This window comes from Lepidochelys kempii, chromosome 20 (genome assembly GCF_965140285.1).
Source record: "Lepidochelys kempii isolate rLepKem1 chromosome 20, rLepKem1.hap1, whole genome shotgun sequence".
Lineage (NCBI taxonomy): Eukaryota > Metazoa > Chordata > Testudines > Cheloniidae > Lepidochelys > Lepidochelys kempii.
The window spans coordinates 12,431,390-12,450,535 of record NC_136399.1 but is presented as its reverse complement, the minus strand read 5'-3'; the positions used below and the strand labels follow the sequence as shown (position 1 = coordinate 12,450,535).

The 19,146-nt window shown below is 53.9% G+C and overlaps 1 protein-coding gene across 5 annotated transcripts in view; it reads right to left on the bottom strand.

Annotated features, from left to right (window-relative positions):
* Positions 1-19,146, bottom strand: part of NCKAP1L (NCK associated protein 1 like) — a 69,786-nt gene that overhangs the window by 5,146 nt on the left and 45,494 nt on the right. For 2 of the 5 annotated variants that reach the window (XM_073318933.2, XM_073318938.1), the window contains 3 exons: positions 9,911-10,004; positions 8,649-8,765; positions 7,279-7,388 (listed from right to left, as the gene is read on the bottom strand). In XM_073318933.2, coding sequence (XP_073175034.2) covers positions 7,279-7,388; positions 8,649-8,765; positions 9,911-10,004 — 321 coding nt within the window. Of the gene's footprint in view, positions 1-7,278; positions 7,389-8,040; positions 8,233-8,648; positions 8,766-9,910; positions 10,005-19,146 lie in introns of those variants that run through there. The other 3 variants (XM_073318934.2, XM_073318936.2, XM_073318937.2) reach the window with 3 other exon arrangements.

Here is a 19,146-nt window from a genome sequence, read left to right as displayed (position 1 = left end):
CTCAGCCAGTGCATGGGGTTTGCCCTGAAGCAGGAGGAGATTACAGTCTGAGCCCATGTCTACAGGACCGGGACTGCAACAGTGCTGTAGCCAAGCTGTTGTGGTGGCATATTGACAACACTTCCTACAGCCAGAGAAGGGGTTTTTCCATTGTGCTAGGAGCCCCTCACAGCCCCTCTAGGGATGGTAGCTGGCTTGATGGAAACATTCTTCCCTCGACCTGGCTGCATCTCCACAGGGGGGTTGGTCACACACCCCTGGGCGCTACAGATACATCGACCTAAACTTTTAAGTGTAGAACAGGCCTGAACAGACAGACTGACAGACCCATCTCCGCGAGCAAGCACCCCTTCGCTCCATGCCGGGATGCTGGGGTAGGCGAGAATGGCGCCCCCTAGTGAGTCGCCGGCACCACTGGCCCCAAGCCATGGGGTGTGATGGAATCCCCACCCCTGAAACATTCCCAGCTGTTGTGGGCTGTGAGCTGCCCAGGGGGACGGCACTGATGATCTAACAGGCTCTGTGATTCGTGAAGGGCAACCCGGGCTTGGCACCTGTCCTCAGCATTATTTATCTCTGCAGATGCCTGGACACCTCCCCATGCCCTGCATCTGTCTCCAGATCTCTGTGCTGGCCGATGAGTGTGCAGCAGCGGGCAGCGAACGGCATGCAGAGCCCAGATGGTTTGTTTTCGGCTGCCCCCCGCAGCTGAGAGCTCAGCGCTGCCTGCCCTTGGCATGCTCTCACTACCAGCCAGCTGTGAGGCTCTCCAAGGAGCAGCCTCAACTCCTCCATCAGTGTCTGGGCTTTGCAAAGTGCCTGGATTTCCTCCCTGTAGAATGTGCACATTGATGCTGGGGTCTGCCCTCCGCCGCATGAGAATACGTCAATGTATCTGATCTCACACACACCGAGGTCAGTTAGGAGCAGCTTCATTGCAGTAAATGGAGATACACCAGTGCAAGCGAGATCAGGAGCAGGCCTGAGTAACCAGCCCCCCTCAGCAGCTGAGCCATGCCAGTCACTCGGTGGCTTGGGCCTGCCAGACCCTTAGCCTAGTGCAGCGGGTCAGGACCTCAAAGTAGGTCAGGGCCCTGTTCTAATAGGGTCACCAGGGCTGCCTTGCTGGACTTGCTGGGGCCAAAGCCCAAGCCCAAGGGCATCATCCCTGTGTGGCGGGGCTCAGGTTACAGGCCCCCCACCTGGGGCAGAAGTCCTTGGGCTTCAGTTTTGGCCCTACCAGGCTTTGGAACCAAGCAGGGCTCGGGTGGGCTCAGGCTTCAGTCTCCCCTCCTGGGGTCGTGCAGTGATTTTTGTTGTCAGAAGGGTGTCACGGTGCAATGAAGTTTGGGAACCCCCGGCCTCGTGGATCCAGCACTGCACTAGCACCCAGGAGACTAGGCCTGTAGTCCTGGCTTCCTGCTGGGTGATAAGGCTACCAGACACCCTGTTTTTAAAGGGACAGTCCCATATTTAAATCCTCCTGACTTTTTCTTAAAAATGGGCAAATTATCCTGTATTTTCTGTCTCCCGCGTCACCAGTACTGGCGGGTCCTGCTGTTGGCCGGATCCCTGCTTGCCAGCCACCTTTCCGCCAGCGGTGAGTGGCGGGTCCAGTGGCCAACGATGGGGGTGGGTGTGGAAGGCTGGTGGCCGGACAAAGCTGCAGCATGCAGGGCTGGCCGCTCTCCCTGCTGGTCTGTCAGTGCAGCCCCCGCTGTGTGCTGGCTCTCAGCCAGCAGTGACCTGCTCCCCGTCCCTTTTCCGGCTGGGATTGGCTGCGCACTGCGAGCTGCGATGGCTGGTGAGTGCGGGCAGGCACCAGCTGGTTACGTGCCACCTCTACTGCCCACCCATCGGCCCTTTACATGTTCCCCCTCTCGCTGTCCTCTCCCTGCTTTGCCCCTTTGCCCCCCTGCTCCCGGGCGGGGCCCGTCCCACTTCCAGCACTGTGCAAAGAACCAGCCCCTGGTCGGAGTGCTCAGCTCATCAGCAGCCTGGCCGGCAGGCTCCTTCCTTCCCCCACTGCCTCTGGCTGGGCTGGCGCCCCAGGGAAGCCCAAGACCCTCCTGCCCAGGGCGCTGACCAGGAGAAGCCAAGCCCTGCATGTGCCAAAGCTCTGCACAGCACAGGGGCTTAGAACCCTCTTCACCCGCCCCCCAGGGAGCATGGGGCTGCTCTGTCCCCTAAGCAGCCTTCTCTGCTGAGCCACCTCTCTGGCCTGGTTTGCTAAAGCCCCTGCAGTCAGGTTCTGTGGGCCCTGGGGCACAAAGCATCCTTAGGGCTTAACCCCTTCCTGCCCAAGCTGTAGCCAGGGGACAGGAGGCATCTGGATTATGTTGGTGGCCAGCAGCAGCCTGGAGGTGTTAGCTGCCTTTCAACACTGTGTGGACAGGAAGGGACAAGCTGCTTCCATCCACTGGGCGGGGTGGTTTGGAGATGAGCTCTGCGAAGACACAGGTCATATCACGCAGACAAACACACCCACACGCCCACACCCCGCACCTGGAAGCAGCTCCCATCCCTTCCCTCCCGCCCAAAAGGCTGCTGCTGGCGACATTCTGCTGTGAACCCTGGCAGAAATCTGGGGGGGGGGTGGCGCATGTGACCCTGCATCTCCCCATCCCACGTGTTGCCTTGGGAAGATACTTCCCCTACGTGAGAGAGGTGTATGGGAGGGGGTGTCACCTCTCCCCGCGTGAACCCTAAAGCCTGACAGATAAGAAGCTAAATAAAAAGAATCCAAGTTCGCAGCATTGCTTTTTAACAGGGGCTCAGTCAATTCGATGTTAATGTGAAGGTTTGTACAGCATAGTTCTGATTGATTACCATTGAACTCGCTTGAATACGAGCAATTTTACCAGGCGCCCCGTGTTCAGCATAGGGAAATATGGCCACCCTACTGGGTGACCTTGGGCAAAACTCTCTGCCTTGGATTCCCACTGGTAAAACAGGGACCGTGATACTGCCCTCCTTTGTAAGGCACGTCAAGAGCTAGAATGATTGAGACTGAGGTATTATTAGCTGGCAACGGTAGTAGTCTGTTATCCTCTAGGTGGACCAGGGAAACACTAGGGGAAATGCAGTTTCAGTTCCCTGTTCTGATACAGACTTCCTGCATGACTGTTACTCGAGGCATGTCCACACTTGCAGTTAAACACCCGCAGCTGGCCTGTGTCAGCTGACGTGGGCTATGAGGCTGTTTAACTGTGGTGTCAAGCAGGGTGGGTCCCAGAGCCTGTGCTCAAGCATGAACCTTAATATCTACACCACAATTCAACAGCCCCGGAGCCCAAACCCGAGTCAGCTGACACAGGCCAGGCACGCACGCATTTAATAACAGTGTCGACATATCCTGAGTCTCTCTGTGCCTCAATTCCCCAGCCATATGATGGGGATGCTAGCCCTGCCCTGCCCCCATGGTGCGTGTGGGGATAGATACATTAAAGATTGGGAGATGCACATATGTTACAGCAATGACTAAGCTAGACCGATGCACAATTTACAAGTCTGTTACACTGTGATGCTTCTTCAGTAGGAAGTGAACTGAGAACTAACAATTGTTATACATTGTGGGCCATCAGGAGATGCCAGCTTTTTGTTACTATCATCCCAGGCCAGACCCAAACCAGCAGCTGATCCCTGAGCTCTCGGCAGGGTTTGTGCCTGCAGTTGAAACTCGTCCACAGAAAGGATGGCACTGGCTCGTTTTGCAATCTCTGATGTTTCTAATCAACAATGAATCAGGTTCACTCCCTAGCTGGCTGTTTTCCTACAGGCCAAAAATAATAGTCTGATGCACAAGTCTTTTCCAATCCCCCAACTCCTCCGTCCATCACTCACTGCGAGCCAGGGAGAATGGCACAGGATTGATTTTCTCTGGTGTCTGGCCTTGGGACTCCAGAAATGCATGGAGCAAGGGCTCAAAAGCATGGAAAGTCTGAAACACTCAGAGAGAAAAGAACCAGGAGGCACTGGGAACCAGGCAGTGGCTTGTCCCTCGCTAAATTCCCCCAGTTTAACAGATGGGCCCGCAAAGCCCTGCCAAGACTGAGCTGTGCAGATAGGAGTAAATTGCAATCTTATCCAATATGTCATCTTATTGCTCTCCAAAGGCTCTTGCTTGTTTCTCTTTCCTAGGAAGGAATTTAAATGCCTCTGAAGAGCCCAAACAAGAACTCCCCGGGGAAGGAATCACTGTTTATTGACAGCAGCAGCTGCTCCCTGCTATCCTCCCCTGGGGCATGGTTAATTAGCTTCTGTTATAGTACAGCAGGCCTAGACACCCAAAGGACAGGGCTGGTCACATAAACACTGGGAGACAGCCCCTGCCCTAAAGACCTTACAGTGGAGAAAACAGATAAAGGGGAGGGGGCACAGAGGCAGGTGAAGTGACTTGTCCAAGGTCACACGTCAGGTCAGTAGCAGAGCCAGGATTAGAACACAGCTCTTCCCAAATCCTAGCCCGGGCCTTACCCACCAGCCTATGCCAGAGCCTCCAGCCAGCTTTTACCCCATGTTCAGTCTGCAGCCTGTTTGTTTCCCCCCTGAGCCAGCCCAGCTGGACTCATTTGAGAACCATCCACCTGAATTTTAAATGAAGCCACCACCCACTTTGGACCGCCTAGAAGAGTCCCTTCCCCCGCCAGAGTGACTGGACTGCTCCATGCACTAGGCCATAAACCTCGTCCTTGTTATGCTCCGGCTCAAACAGGAATTAGCTCCGGGCAGTGCCATGGCCTGGGCTAGGCAGGAGCTCAGACTACATAGAATCAAAATCAGGATGTAAAGCCTTCAAGTTACAGAGAATCCGCCATTTACCTGCAAGTGACCTGTGCCCCATGCTGCAGAGGAAGACGAAACCCCCCACGGACTCTGCCAATCTGACCTGAGGGAAAATTCCTTCCCAACCCCAGATAGGGTGATCTTAGACCCTGAGCATGTGGGCAAGACCCAGAGCTCTCCCTATCTAGTGTCCCATCACTGGTCAGTGGAGATATTTGCTGCTAGCTGTCACAGACTGGCTACATGCCATTGTGGGCAGTCCCGTCATCCCATCCCCACCAGAAATGTATCAAGCTCAGTCAGCTGTGGTTTTTTGCTCCCACTGAAGGGCTGTGAATAAGAGAAAACCTGAAGAGAAAGAGAACAGCACCAAGCTCTGGGCTGGCATCAAACACCATTACATACCTGCCAGAACCCGGCCATCCCACTCAGCTGTACCCTTCTCTGCTCAGCCCCCACCAGGCTCCTCTGAAGCCAATCAAGGGTTAGGGATGCCAGAACCCAGCCGTGTGCCTGCAGGGCATTTTGCAGGTGTGAGAGCGAGGGTACAAACCTCCTCTGTGCTGAAGTTACCCCCGCAGCAGATATCCCCCCACAGCTCTGATTTTGAGGGGTGCTGAGAAGATAAAACACCAGCTAAAACCAATATGAGCAGTGGATGCTCAGCACCTTCTGAAAATCAGCCCCAGGCGCCTTGAGATGGAACCCACAAACAGTGGCCCCCCCAAGTCATTCTTATAGATGTGGCTGTCACCTCCTGCTATAACCGGGGGCCAACCGAGCAGCCCGGCAGCTCTACCCCTCCGGCTGCAGGCCACTGAGAAGGGACTCACCCTTGACTGGCCATAAGAGCTCGATTTGATGTCCTCAGTTCTCGCTGATCTTCAGCCCCTGGCTGCCTCTAGCATCCCAAAGCACTTGATTGTGGGTCAATGTACACCCACAGGTGGGTCAGTATCACCCCCCTTTTACAGAAGGGAACAACTGAGGCCAAAAGAAGGGACTTGCCCAAGCTCCCACAGTAGGATCAGAATAGAACCCAGGAGTCCTGACTGCCAGGCCCCCAGCTCTAACCAATAGTCCTCAAAATAGAAGCCCAGAGTCCTGTCTCCCAGACTGCTACTCTACCCTGGGCCCACACTCCCTTCAACGCTCAGAGTAGATCCCAGGAGTCCTGACCCCAAGTCACCTTTGGCTAATGACGAGACCCCATGGAGCCCTCAGACACACGCACACCCCATGTGGACGGGTTGGAACTGTTCTCAGTTAAAATCTCAGCTAGAAGAACTCACTGATAAGATTCACATTCTTGCCAGCAATGGCCAGATTTTCAGAGCAGCTCAGCCCCACAGCTCCCACTGGCTGCCTGAGATGGAGATGCGGGGGAGGGGGCTCTAGTGTGCTCAGTGACTCTCCTAATGTGCAGGTACGGTGGGGATGGGTTCCCCAACACTTGCATGGGGAGCTGCTGGGTGCCAGGCGGGAGAAGGGAACCAGCTAGTATGTCAGCTACTTGCTCGGTTGCTGCCAGTGGGAGTCCCTGGCAGGGAGGTGGCTTGGCTGGAACGCAGGTGGTTGTGTCCATCCCTATTGCATTGGACACTCCCTGCCAGCTTACTGTCTGGCAGGGCAGCAGGGACAGCCACTTACTGGGGCTGTCGCCTTTCCCCCAATGCCAGCCGCCTCCAATGCCAGACACCTGGGAGCGGGAGGCCCCTCGGAACCCCAAATCCAAACTCAGTGGGAGATGAATCAGGCAGGTCCAGCCGGCCTTCCCCTCCCACATCCCTGTGCTGTGATTGTTGTGGGGTGATGCCATCCCCCACAGACCCCTGGCTGCCTTCACGCTTGCTAAACACCTGGCGGTGCCTAGGAGGCGGTGCCTAGGCGGTGCCTAGGATGACCCACCTCGTGGGACCCAGGCAGTATTTGCTGTGGTCACTGTGGATGAGGCTCTCTAGCCGGTGCTAGGCAGGAGCTCAGACTGGGTGATCACCCTTCCGGCCTTAACAGCTGGGGAGCTACCAGCTGTCAGGCAGGACACTGAAGTAGCTGAATCCCTGGCCATTCCCATGTGCCTGGGTTGGACCATTTGGAGGATAAACAGACTGTCTCGGGCACGGCCCACCTAGAAGCAAGAGGTAGCTATGAATTCACTGAGCACCTCATAACCCACATCCTGCAAGCACCAGTTCAGCTGGGGAGAAACGTTCAGTTCACCTTAGGGCGCAGTACTCCCAGTACAGCCTTGGGAGCAGTAGTCACAGCATGCCCTTGGAGGCAGTACTCCCAGCATGCCATCCAGGCAGTACTGCCCGTGCGCTCTGGAGTGCAATACTCCCAATATGCTCTTGGGGGCAGTATTCCAGCATGCCCTTGGGAGCCGTACTCCCAGTACGCTCTAGGGTGCAGTACTCCCAGCATGCCCTCAGGGGCAGTACACCTGGCGCATAAGCCCGCTGCGTGGAATGAGACCCGCCCGCAGCCGCTCACCAGCAGAAACTCCTTGAGGTGCGTCTCAATGTTCTTGCTGTGGACGGTGAAGAGTGCGGCAGACACCTGGATGATGGCTTTGGCCAGGCAGTGGATATTGTTGTTGTACCCTGCAGGGAGAAGGAGACAGGGGGGCTTGGCACTCACAGCTCACTGAACTGCGACTGGACAGGGAGGCTCGGCTTGTTTCCCAACAGCACCCCCAGTGCACCCCCAGCACCGTTACAAAGACACCACCCCTGCATCTAAGGGCCCGATCCTGGGAGCACTTACACATGTGCATCTCAACCCCACTGAAGTCACTGGGGTGAGTCCAGCGCTTATGGCCTGAGGAGGTATTGGCAGCAGAGCTAGGGAAGTATTAATGCCATTGGCACGGCACTGGGGAGACCGCCTCCAGAATACCGGGTGCAGCTGTGGCCAGCCTTGTTGATGAATGAATACCGACTGGCAGAGGCGCAGAGAAGGGCTGCTAAGATGGCCAGGGGATGGCGAACTGATCTTACAGAGGAGACTGGGTCAGCCTAGCAAGTGAGACTGAGAGGGAGGGGGCTGCTCTCTGCAAACCCTTCGGGGGGAAATGCCAGGGATGGAGCAGAGCTATTGAAGCTAAAGGACAAGGCTGACACAGGGGCCAGGGATAAACGGAGGCTGGAAATGAGAAGCAGGTTTCTAACCATCAGAGGAGGGAGGTTTGGGAACAGCCCCCCCATAGGCAAGAAGCCTCTTGAGTTGGAAGATGGAGCTTGAGATGTTTAGGAAGGGGATGATCTGACGGGGCTGCCGGCAATAGCAGGGGTTGGGATGTGAGCGTCCTTCCAGTCCTGTATTCCTGGGGCAGGATCAGGGCCTAATGCTGAGAAGTCCTCTGCTTGTCACTGATGTGACGTGCACGAGCAGCCCTATCCCAGCAGGGAGACGTGGGCATTTTTCTTTTTTCGTTTCTGTATTTTTCTTGACAAATGAATTATGGAAATAATTAAACACGTCAGTTGGGGCAGGTTCCCTTGAAATGTGAGTCAGGCCTATGTTAAACAGCTCCGGGACCTCACTCAGCCTTTCCACTAATGTAAGTTGGGGTTGGAGTGCGGAACAGCGCTCGAAACAAGGTCCCGTTTTCTGGGAGTGTGTGTTTTGTAACAAGAACTTCCACAAACTGCCCTGCAGCCTGAGCATTTGCCCCCACCCCGGGGCCATTCACCCAGGAAAGTAGGGTGGTGTCCTGGGACGCCCCCTGCAGGGCAGGATGGGAATCTAGTCATGGAGCACTGACGGCAAAGACACAGATGGCGCCACTGGGCCATTTATCGGCATGTGAGGCGGGTGAATAGATTTCGGCGTTTAGAAAGCAGCCCGTCCCGGCCTCTTACCGTCCATCTCGATGCTGTAAATGGAGAAGGGGTCGGAGGCGAGGAGCGGTAGAGATACAGCCACGAAGACCAGCAGCAGACAGGCTGACTTGTACTCCTCCTCAGGGGACAAGCTGTCTATCAGGCAGAGAGGGAGAAGATGTCCAACCAGAGATTTCAGTAATATGCTCGGTTTACACTGTCCGTTCTTCTCCCCGGCTTGGCGACTTGACTTACAAATATATATATACATATATATATATAAAATCACCCAGCAGCTGTGACAGGCCAGTAAATTATCTAATAGATGGAGTCAGGTCCCTGCTGCTCCGGAGCTTTGAGTTTTACTGAACATAACTGACACTGCTCAGATTCGCTTGAAGCTGCATGTGTACCATGGAAAAAACTGCCAAAGTGGTGGGGTAAGGGAGAGCTCTCATGCAAGTCCCAGGCTGGTAGGCGGCATGCAGACAGCTGGGGGAGCAGAGCCGCGGGGATCCCGGCTGTGTTCCCGGAACGTCCCTGGATCAGCTGCGGCACCTGTGACAATGCTGCGTGTATTCTGAAGGTGTATTTGTCATCCCTGCCCAAATCTTTATTGGCTTCACTCATTGCACGGAGGCAGCTACTGATGGCTTCTGCCTCCAGCGACAGATGCTTGAGGGTAAGGCAATTCCCCCTTCTAATGGGCTTCCGCTAATAACAAGCTCTTAATGAAGAGAACCCAAAGGTCACTATCATCATTCCCATTTTACAGAGGGGAAACTGAGGTACAGAGCAAGGCAGTGACTTGCTCAAGGTCACCTTAGCTCTTGTATCTTCAAAGCACTTGGTGAACTAAGACCTGGTCCTCACTGGAAAAGTGTCCTGTTTTGGGCATGTCAGGTGTGGGGGGTGATATTGTACTGATATAGTCACCCTGGCACCAGCCCTAGGGGGGATGGCATCCCATTCAGGAATAGCTGGACTGGCATAAAGCCCCTTTAAACTGGAATAACTGCATTCATGCTGGGTGGGGATGTACTGCTTGGACTAGACTGGGATAGTTAAAATGCTACCACTTTCTAGTGTAGACAGGGCCTAACCCATCCAGAGCCCCTCCTTTGTGGGAGCTGAGTATTGTTACAGACACAAACATCTCTAGCATACGTGTCTGGAAACTGGGACAGAAGCATGTGTCACAATTCACAATCACATGTTGAATGAGCGAGTGCAGCCAGAACCCAGGGCGGTGTCAGCGCTGGGAGACTGGGCTAGAGGGCAGCTCCCAGCCTGGCTCTTACCTGTCTTCAGGTTGGAAAGTGCAGTCACCAGGGCTGGATCAATGTCGCATGGGATCCCGGCAGCCGTGGCCAGCTCGAAGATGCTCAAGGTGACCTGGGGGAAAGACCAGGAGAAGGGAAGGTGTCAGCAAGGCTGGAGAGCTCCCAGGCTCCCTTGCTTCTGTTCCATGTAATGAAACAGCTGCATGTTTATGGGGAAAACAGGGCAGCTACTGTGAGTGCCTGGTCAGCAGGCCATAGGCTGCGTGAGCTGGGGAGAAACAAGCCACTTGTGCCACATATTGGCACAGCCTCCAGCAGGGACCACAGACAGACCTGTCATTCCCCTGGGAGCATCTCCCTTCCATGCAGAGGAGCTGGGTGCACAGAGCCCACTGGGATGTGGACACTGGAATGTGTGAAGCACCAGAGGCTGAAGAAAATGGAGCCTGGCAGGGATCAGAAACCCTGTGGGACAGCAGTCGGGACTGTCTCCCTCGAAACACGCAGAGCACAGTGGAAAGAAGCAACACGCTGGGACCAGCTGCTGAGAGCTCTTCTCTCTGGGGTGTCCAGTAGCACAGCGGGCAATTACTGGACCCAAACTGTGGCAGAAGTGCTTGATATTAGCTCCTACTACAAGCCCCTGGTGTAGACATGATTTACGCCAGTGCAGCTGGCTGGAGGCCAAGCCATAAAGGGCTAGCCCCCCAATTATGGACCTAGGGTTTCAAACAGGAGCGTAGCTCCCCCATCCCACTGCCTGTATCACTACACTGCTATTTTTAGTGCCCGAGCTCATAGAAAGCTAGCGCATGTAGATGTACGGAGCTGGGAATTACGCTTCGCAGCGGCCGTGCACAGACCCCGAGGTGTGGGTGAAAGCTAAGGCACTTGAGACAAGAGCCTGCCCCAGGTCTGACTTTGCCATGCCCTGTGTCCAGCCACGAGCCTGTGCCCAGCCTGACCGCCCCATGCCCTGTGCCCAGCTGGGAACCTGTGCCTGGTCTGACCGCCCCATGCCCTTTGCCCAGCCGGGAGCCCGTGCCCAGTCTGACCGCGCCGTGCCCTGTGCCCAGCTGGGAGCCCGTGCCCCAATCAAACCCAACCAACCCAGGAGAATGCTCTGGGCAGAGACAATTGGAAGAGCCCGTAACTGTACGAGAGCAGACAAAATGGCGCGAGGTGTTATCCACTGCAGAGAGGAAACTCTGCCAGCGGGCGTGCAAGGTAGAGCCCAGTTCTCTGGACTCGATGAGCGCCACAAGGGGGAGAGAGACCGTATTAGGACATCGCTCGTTAACACACACTGGCTGTGGATTGCATTCCATGTTTTCTTTTAGCTGTAATCTTGTGTCCAAATCCTTAAACGTGCTTTTAGCTGAATCTGTCTCAAGCTCTGTTAAATAAACTTCTATTTGCTTTTACTAGACCCCTGTCTAAGTGCCTTGTGCTACAGAGAGTATTGAACTGAGGTGAGACCCGTGCCCTGGGCCCTGTTTCCACAGAGGTAGTAGATCAGTGTATGCTACGGGTGTCTGGAGGACAAGGGACAGGGCACTCATTTCTGCTTGTGGTAGCAGACAGGCTGAGAGCAAGTTAGTGATGCCCCTTGGACACGTCAGGTAACCCCCAAGTGTCACAATTAGCTGGCCCTCAAGCCCCAGAGAGAACCCTTTACTCCTCAGAAGGGTAAGGGCTGCGGCTGGGAGATAAGAGCCTTAGCACAGAGCATCTTAAGCCCAAGTTGTGTGTGCTGCTGGATGGCGCTGTCCCCCACCCCCGGCACTCTGACCCAACAGGGCCCTGAACGCCCTCTACGGGCAGCTCTAAGCTCTTGGGATTGTGGCTGGGGAGCAGAGTGATCGAATCCACAGCCCCAAGCGGGGATCCAGGCTGGGCACTGGCTGCTCCAACAGCCACCAAGCTCTGTAACTCTAGAGAGGGGATTTGGGGCTGGAAAGACGGTGACATTAGGAGCTCAGGATTAGCCCCCGACCCTGCTCCCTGGCTGGAGTGCCGGACCAGGGCAAGCCCCAGACCCCACTCCCGGGTGGGAGCTCGAGGGCCGTAGTTTACCCACCTCTGTCACGGGGCAATGCCTTCAAGACCCTGTTAGTGGTTGTTTTATGCAGGGAGGCTTATAGCCCTTGCACACCTACATGGCCTGTTCTCACTATCAGTACAAATATGTGCTCCTTGCTGGAACCCTGCTGAGTTCTTGGGCTCATTGACATCCTGTGGCAGGGAGTTCCACAGGCTAAATGTGCAATACATATAAGACTATTGTCTGGCTCAGTTTAAACGTGTGTCAGTTTTGTCCAGTGCCACCTCATTCTGGTGTTGATGAGAAGGGTGAATAGAAGCATCTGGTCTCCCTTCCCCAGCGCATGCATGATTTTCTACTCCAGAACCATGCCTCTTGTATTCCTCTTTCCAAGCAGTCCCCCTCTCTTCTAATGTCTTCTACAGCATCCTTTGCACTGAGGGGGTCTCCTGCCCAGGCCATTGGCACGCAGGACTCTGCCCTGGCTGCAGCTGTGCTCTGGGCAGCTCCTGGCTGATCAGCACTCCAAGCTCTCTGTGGGTAGGCAGGGCTGACCAAGGCAGCGGGGCACAACCCAGGGATCTGCTCAGCACTGGCTCTCTCTCAGCACTAGGCACTACTGCTTGCCCTGTGGCTGCCACACTCCCCCCAGCACGGTCTTGGAGCACTGCCTTGGCACTTTGCCAGATCCTGCCACTAGCAGTGTTCCCATTCCTTCCCTCCCGTCTGGAGGGTCAGATGTGGGTTGGCTGCTGGGCAGCTCCAGCTGATGGCTTTGTAATGGACCAGCTCTGCTGGGGCTGTTTGACTGCTTGACTCTCTGCGGGGCGCTGCGATGACTGGATCTGCAAAGTTACCCGAAGCTCAATTAGTTCATAAGATGTTACAGTAACCACGGCAAATAGGTCCAGGTGTTTATAACGATGAATGTTGCAATAGGTGCAGAACACAAACAAACCACCGCTCGGTGTAAATCAAGGACGGTGGGGAGATCAGACTTGGTGAACAAGCAAATGTGGGAACAAAGTTAGCCATGCCAAGCATGGCCTTACAGAAATGGATTTCACTAGTGGACAAAATAATGAGGCTAAAACATGTCACCCACTTGTACTCCTTTTTGGGGCTCTTAAAAGACAACTTTGAAAAAAAAAGAATAATCTTCCCCCAGCGCCTCCCCTGCCTGCAGCTCTGCAACTCAGCTAAGACTCTTCCTGGGGGGAAGGCCGGCTGGCCTTGCTCCTGTTTGGGGAACTTTGTCTCTACCTGTGAGTGCTGAAAGTCATCCCTTTATCCTGGCATCCAGCCCTCAGCCCACCAGTGGGGATAGCTAATTACTAGTACCCCAAAGGCACGTAAGATCCTATATTGTATTCCCTTCCCGGGTTATTTTCTGCTTTTCATCCAAACTTGCCTTGCCTAAGCAAGGATCCAACCCAATGACAGCCCTGACCAGACTGTAACTAACCAGGCTCCAAGCAGTAGGTGTCATGGTTGACTTGCCAGCCAAGCTACCTACTCGTAACTAACCAGCAGTCCAGTGTTCCAAAAACATCAGCAAAAGCTGTATTTCATTCATCTTTTCTATCCCGTCTCTCCTCCACCTTGGCTCTGTCTGTTAGAACAGGCCACAAGAATTCCCCTCACATCAGGCCTGAGAGTAAAATTAACCTTTTCCTTTTCATTGAGGAAAGATTGTTCTGAAAATAAGAGACTGGTATTTTGACTCCAGAAGGAGAGAGACTGTGGAAACGCTGGCTTTGATTTCTTGTTCTTTCGTGTGTTTAATCAATAAGCTTCCAATGTGAACGCATGCTCCTGGGTATGCCCAACGCCCGCTGAAGCTATCTCGTGCTGTTTAACACTGGACAGTGATGGGGTTTAAAACCCCTTTCGCTCTTCAGGCCTTTGAGATCAATATCCGTACAACGGTCAGGGATTAGTGAGGGACAAGGAGCCCTGTCATAAATATAAAGGGAAGAGTAACCACCTTTCTGTATACAGTGCTATAAAATCCCTCCTGGCCAGACGCAAAATCCTTTCACCTGTAAAGGGTTAAGAAGCTAAGGTAACCTCGCTGGCACCTGACCCAAAATGACCAATGAGGGGACAAGATACTTTCAAATCTGAAGGTGGGGAAAAAGGTTTTTGTCTGTCTGTGTGATGCCTTTGCCGGGGACAGATCAAGGATGCAAGCCCCTCAACTCCTGTAAAGTTAGTAAGTAATCTGGCTAGAAAATGCTTTAAGTTTTCTTTATTTTGGCTTGTAAATTAGCTGTGCTGGAGGAAATGTGTATTCCTGGTTTTGTGTCTTTTTGTAACTTAAGGTTTTTCCTAGAGGAATTCTCTATGTTTTGAATCTGACTGCCTGTAAGATTATCTTCCATTCTGATTTTACAGAGTTGTTCTCTTATCTTTTTTTTTTTTTTGTTCCTCTAATAAAGTTCTGATTTTTAAGAATCTGATTGGGTTTTTTGGGTCTTAAAAATCCAAGGGGTTTGTGCTCATCTTGTTTATTCTCAAGCCTCCCCAGGAAAGGGGGTGTAAGGGCTTGGGGGGATATTTTGAGGAAATAGGAACTCCAAGTGGTCCTTTCCCTGTTCTTTGTCTAAAACACTTGGTGGTGGCAGCGTTTTACCTAATCCAAGGGCAAAGACTTTGTGCCTTAGGGAAGTTTTAACCTAAGCTGGTAGAAATAAGCTTAGGGGGTCTTTCATGTGGGTCCCCACATCTGTACCCTAGAGTTCAGAGTGGGGAAGGAACCTTGAAAAGCCCTAAGAGCAAGGTGCACCCTCACAACATCCCCTAGAGACAGGCGGCGAGGGTCAAAGCCCTAGGCCCTGTTATAGGCTGACAGGCTCTTTAAGAGCAGACAGGGCCCAGCCACTACCTAGACTGATTAGCTGCCTCCTAGCAGAGACCTGGTCCATATAAAGGGTTCGGCTCAGGGAGAGACTCAAAGGAGCAGGCAGGTTGTGCTGTACAGAGAGACTTGCCTTAGTCCTAGCTGGAGGGCCTGGGGAGTGCGGGGTTGCAGAGAGCAGCCCGTGGGAGCTGGTCAGGGCTCCGGGAAGAGTAGCTCTGGGAGCCTGTGCCCTGTACAGGTGTGTCTGTGCTGTGTCTGGGAGTGAGCGACTTCTCGCTGCTTCCTGGTATATCCAGCATGACCTTGCCTTTCCTGCTGCTCCAGTCCCTTACTGAGAACAACAAACCACAACCTTTTCTTTACCTGTGAATCTCCGAGTATCTACGTTAACTGTATATAAGTGCCCGGAGCGTGACCCTTCGCTAACCAGGAAACTGAGTATAGATCCAGCCAACTATGTCACTGTGACGCTCCCCAGCAGTACCCAGGCCCTTCGCTACCACTTGCTCTTAGCGTGAGAGCCTTGTCTGTGCCTGCTGTGGATCAGCTCCGTGACTCCACCAGCCTCTGACAGCACAAGCCTGGCCTCCCAGCCCTGCCTCGCTCTGTCTGTACAGGTCAGCGATAGGCACACACCAGCCCTGAGTGCTCTGAGCGTCCCTCTGGAGGGCTCAGCCCTGATCCAGAACAATCACAGAACCCTCCAAGTCTCTGCTCCCCAAGGAACAGTGCACACCAGCTCAGTGGTTTGAACTCAGGATCACCACTCCGCTTAACACACCGCACTTAGCTACAGCCACAGTGAAAACGAGAATGAGTTTATTATCAGAAACGCCAATGATAGTAGGTACGAGGACTGGAAACACAGGGTTACACATGAAACAAAATCATAACTCGCTTTCTAGAGCCTCAACTTAACCCACAAGACAGGCTGTCTCTTGCAGCCTAGTTTACCCCCAGGCCTTTTCAACCAGCATGGCTGGGATCCCCCTTCATCAGATCGACCCTGCTGGCAGCTTCTTGTCACCAGAGTGTTTCTTTGCGTGCCCAGAAATACCAGAGCAGAACTCTGATCTTCTCCTGAAAACAGGCCCCCATCCCCCACTGTCTACCTCTTTTTGTTCCTTTGCTTCTGAAATCTCTGCGAGCTCTTCATTAGCATTTGACTCACTTCACCAAGAGACTTCTGGTGTGACACATGCAATGCACCAAGGCGATAGGGTCTCCCACCTCCCGTCTGGAGGAGTTTGTCTCCAAGCATGACTGAGCGGCTTTTAACGATAATGCTTAGAGAACATCATTTTCAGCATATATCCAGAACTCCTCACATATTTTCTGCACGTATGTCTCACAATGATTGATGTGTGTGACACAGGCTGTAAGCAGACGCCTTACAGGGCTTTGTTTTGGTGAACTCAGGGCAACCCTGTCCCTCTATGACCCCCACTGCCAGCTGGCATCAAGTGGTCCTTGAGTCACAGGGGTGGGGGGCAGGTTGGTATCTTCTCCAGGAAGGGGAGTGTTGTGGACACACTGAGAGAATGGTTATTTATCACTTATGTTACAACAATACCTAGATGGTCAGTCAAGACCAGGGCGCCAGGTGCTGCACAGACAGAACAAATGCGAGTCACGGCCCCGAGGACTTTGTGGGTTAAGGAGGGACCTAGCCGTGGCAACAGCACAGACCAGCTCTGCACTCCATCTGGGGCCAGGCAGCGACATGAGGGCAGCTCTCCAGCAGTCTAACGAGCACCAGCTTTCAGTTCCCTATCTGCATCATCCCAGAGTGGGGCGCTGGGGAGGGATTTGAAGCAGGATGAGCTGCTGGCTTTATGGATCCACTCATGGAGCTTCTCCAGCGTGAGGAGGGAGGATGGAGGGGACTGTGGGGAATCAGGCTAAGGAGGGTGGGGTCTCTCTGACCTTGTGACATGATAGTAGGTGGTGAGACGTCGGGGGCTAAGCTGTGCAAGGTGGAGGGGGGAAGGGTTTGCCCAGGAGAGGAGAGACATCTGTGTTGGAAGAGGGGTGGCCAAGGGAGGGGTGCTGGGGCCGGGGCGATGACCCAAGCAGATGACCTTAGCAGCAGCATTCCAAATGGACAGGGGAGCGCAGGGGAACTGCAGGCATCCAGGCCAGAAGGGTCATGTGGTAGCTGCGGCATTAGGCGAGAGTTCGGGCCAGGTGGGCAGAGAAGGAAGGTCACAGCTTGGCAATGCTGCAGCAAGACGTGAGATGAGACAGGAAACACTGGTCATACATGGGGAGAGGGTGAATGGCATAATCCGAACCTCGCCTCTGGCAGCTCTGTCTGACAGCATGAGCCTTCTCACCTTGTGTGAGGCGACAGCTGGCAGGGAGATGCCTGAAGCTACTTCTGTCTATGCAACACGCGAGTTACCTGCAGCACCAGAACATCCCAACGTCAGCTCTACCTAGGCAATTATCCAGCTCATCATCCTCATACCGAGCACCTGCTTCACAACCTCTCCTCACCTCCCCTCTCCCCCATGACGAGGGAACTCCTAGCCCTGTTCTATACAGAGGCACAGGCTGAATTAAGTGCCTTGCATAAAGTCATCTACCGACTATGTGGCTAAACTGGGAATTGGACCCAGCTCTCCCAAATCTTAGTCCAAACCCTTAACCACACAGCCACCCTCCTCCATCCCCTAGGAAATGGTCATTTCACTGCAACACAATCCCCAGACAAATCCCTTGACAGGTTAAAAACAGAAACTAACAAAGAGGAAAGCGCAGTTAAGCATCCAGGAAAGAGAGCGTGCCTGGAATCTGAACAGCTAATTGCTGGCTGTGAGCTCCTACCGAAGAGACCCAGAGAACGTGGTCGGGTTCTATGGGCTGTGAGATCCTATGGAAGAGCCCTGGAGAACGTGGTTGGTTTCTATGAGCTGTGAGTGCCTATGGAACGGCTCCAGAGAACCTGATCGGGTTCTATGAGCTGTGAGATCCTATGGAAGAGCCCCGGAAAACGTGTTCGGGTTCTATGAGCTGTGAGCGCCCATGGAGGAGTCCTGGAGAGGGTAATATGGTCTATGAGCTCCTAACGAAAAGCCCCAGAGAACATGGTCAGGTCTATTGGGATTTCATTGTGTGCTCACTGAAAGGACTCTTCAGAGCCTGTAGGATTTCCTAGATAACGAGGGTCTGTCTTGAGGATTTCAGCTCCATTTTAGAGTAGGGACCCTGTTCTCTCAAATCCTACATGGTGGATCATTGTCTATTACACCTTAAAGGAAAAGCAGCACGTGGGGAGCGAGCACCCATGCCGACATTAACAATGAATAGGACTAGTGACCATCTACATCTCAAGGTCACAAAGGTCACGTGGATGGGAACTAAATGGGCAGAACTAATGTTAGGGCTCTGTGTTCATTACCCCAGATCCCAGCTCTGTGCCCCATTGTAGGACCAATCTTTTGGAACACTCTGCATCTGGACAAACACTTCTTAGCAGCGTTAATTAGACCAGGGTAATGGGACATTACACACCAAATAAGAGACATCCCTCAAAAAACAGGACAGGTGGCCTCCCTAATTAGAACTAATGTTGGGCATTAAAGGTGACCCCAGCGCAGGCAGAGTGCAGCCCTCTGGCCACATGTGGCTGGGAGGGAGAGGATTCTAGTCCTTAAAGGATCCCACTGATACCCCATGTACTCTGTCCTCGCTGTGGGAAGGAACCAGGGTCCAGCCCATCCCAGAGGCCTCACCAAGAACTCAGGGATCTAGGGCCACGGAGGGCTGGTGAGTCTCGCCCGCTGAGGACTCTGGAAATCAATAGCTGGAGGATGGCTGCCCTCTATTTGCAATGAGCGTGATAAACGGTGGAGAGGAGCAATTGACATGCCCCCCAGGGGGAGGGGATGCTGATCCAGCCCTGATTTAGGAGGGGTGACCCCCCCTGCCCCGCCCCGCCAAGGTACTTAGCCCAGCCAGGCTAACCCCACAAGGGTGCGGCCCCTGATCCACTATGACAGCTCAGTCAGAGGGGCAGCTGTCCTCAGACTGAGATGCACAGGGGGACTCGGGTCTGCTCTGCAAGGCGTGACACCACTCAGCTCTGGCTCCCATCACTAGGCCATTCAGGACCCATCACAGCTACCACAGTTGCCGGCTGACGGAACCTCTCCAAGCTCCCGTGACGTATGGGAGTGTGCCAGAGCGGGAGCCGTCAGTTGTCTCCAGTCCACCAGGTCCTCGAGCCTCTGAATCCCAGCTGTCTGGGGAAGCAGCGCGAATGGCAGGGCAATAAGTGGAAGTGGGAACCCACCTGCCTCGCGAGGAGTCTGGGCCGGGATCCAAAAAGAGGGGGCAGAGAGG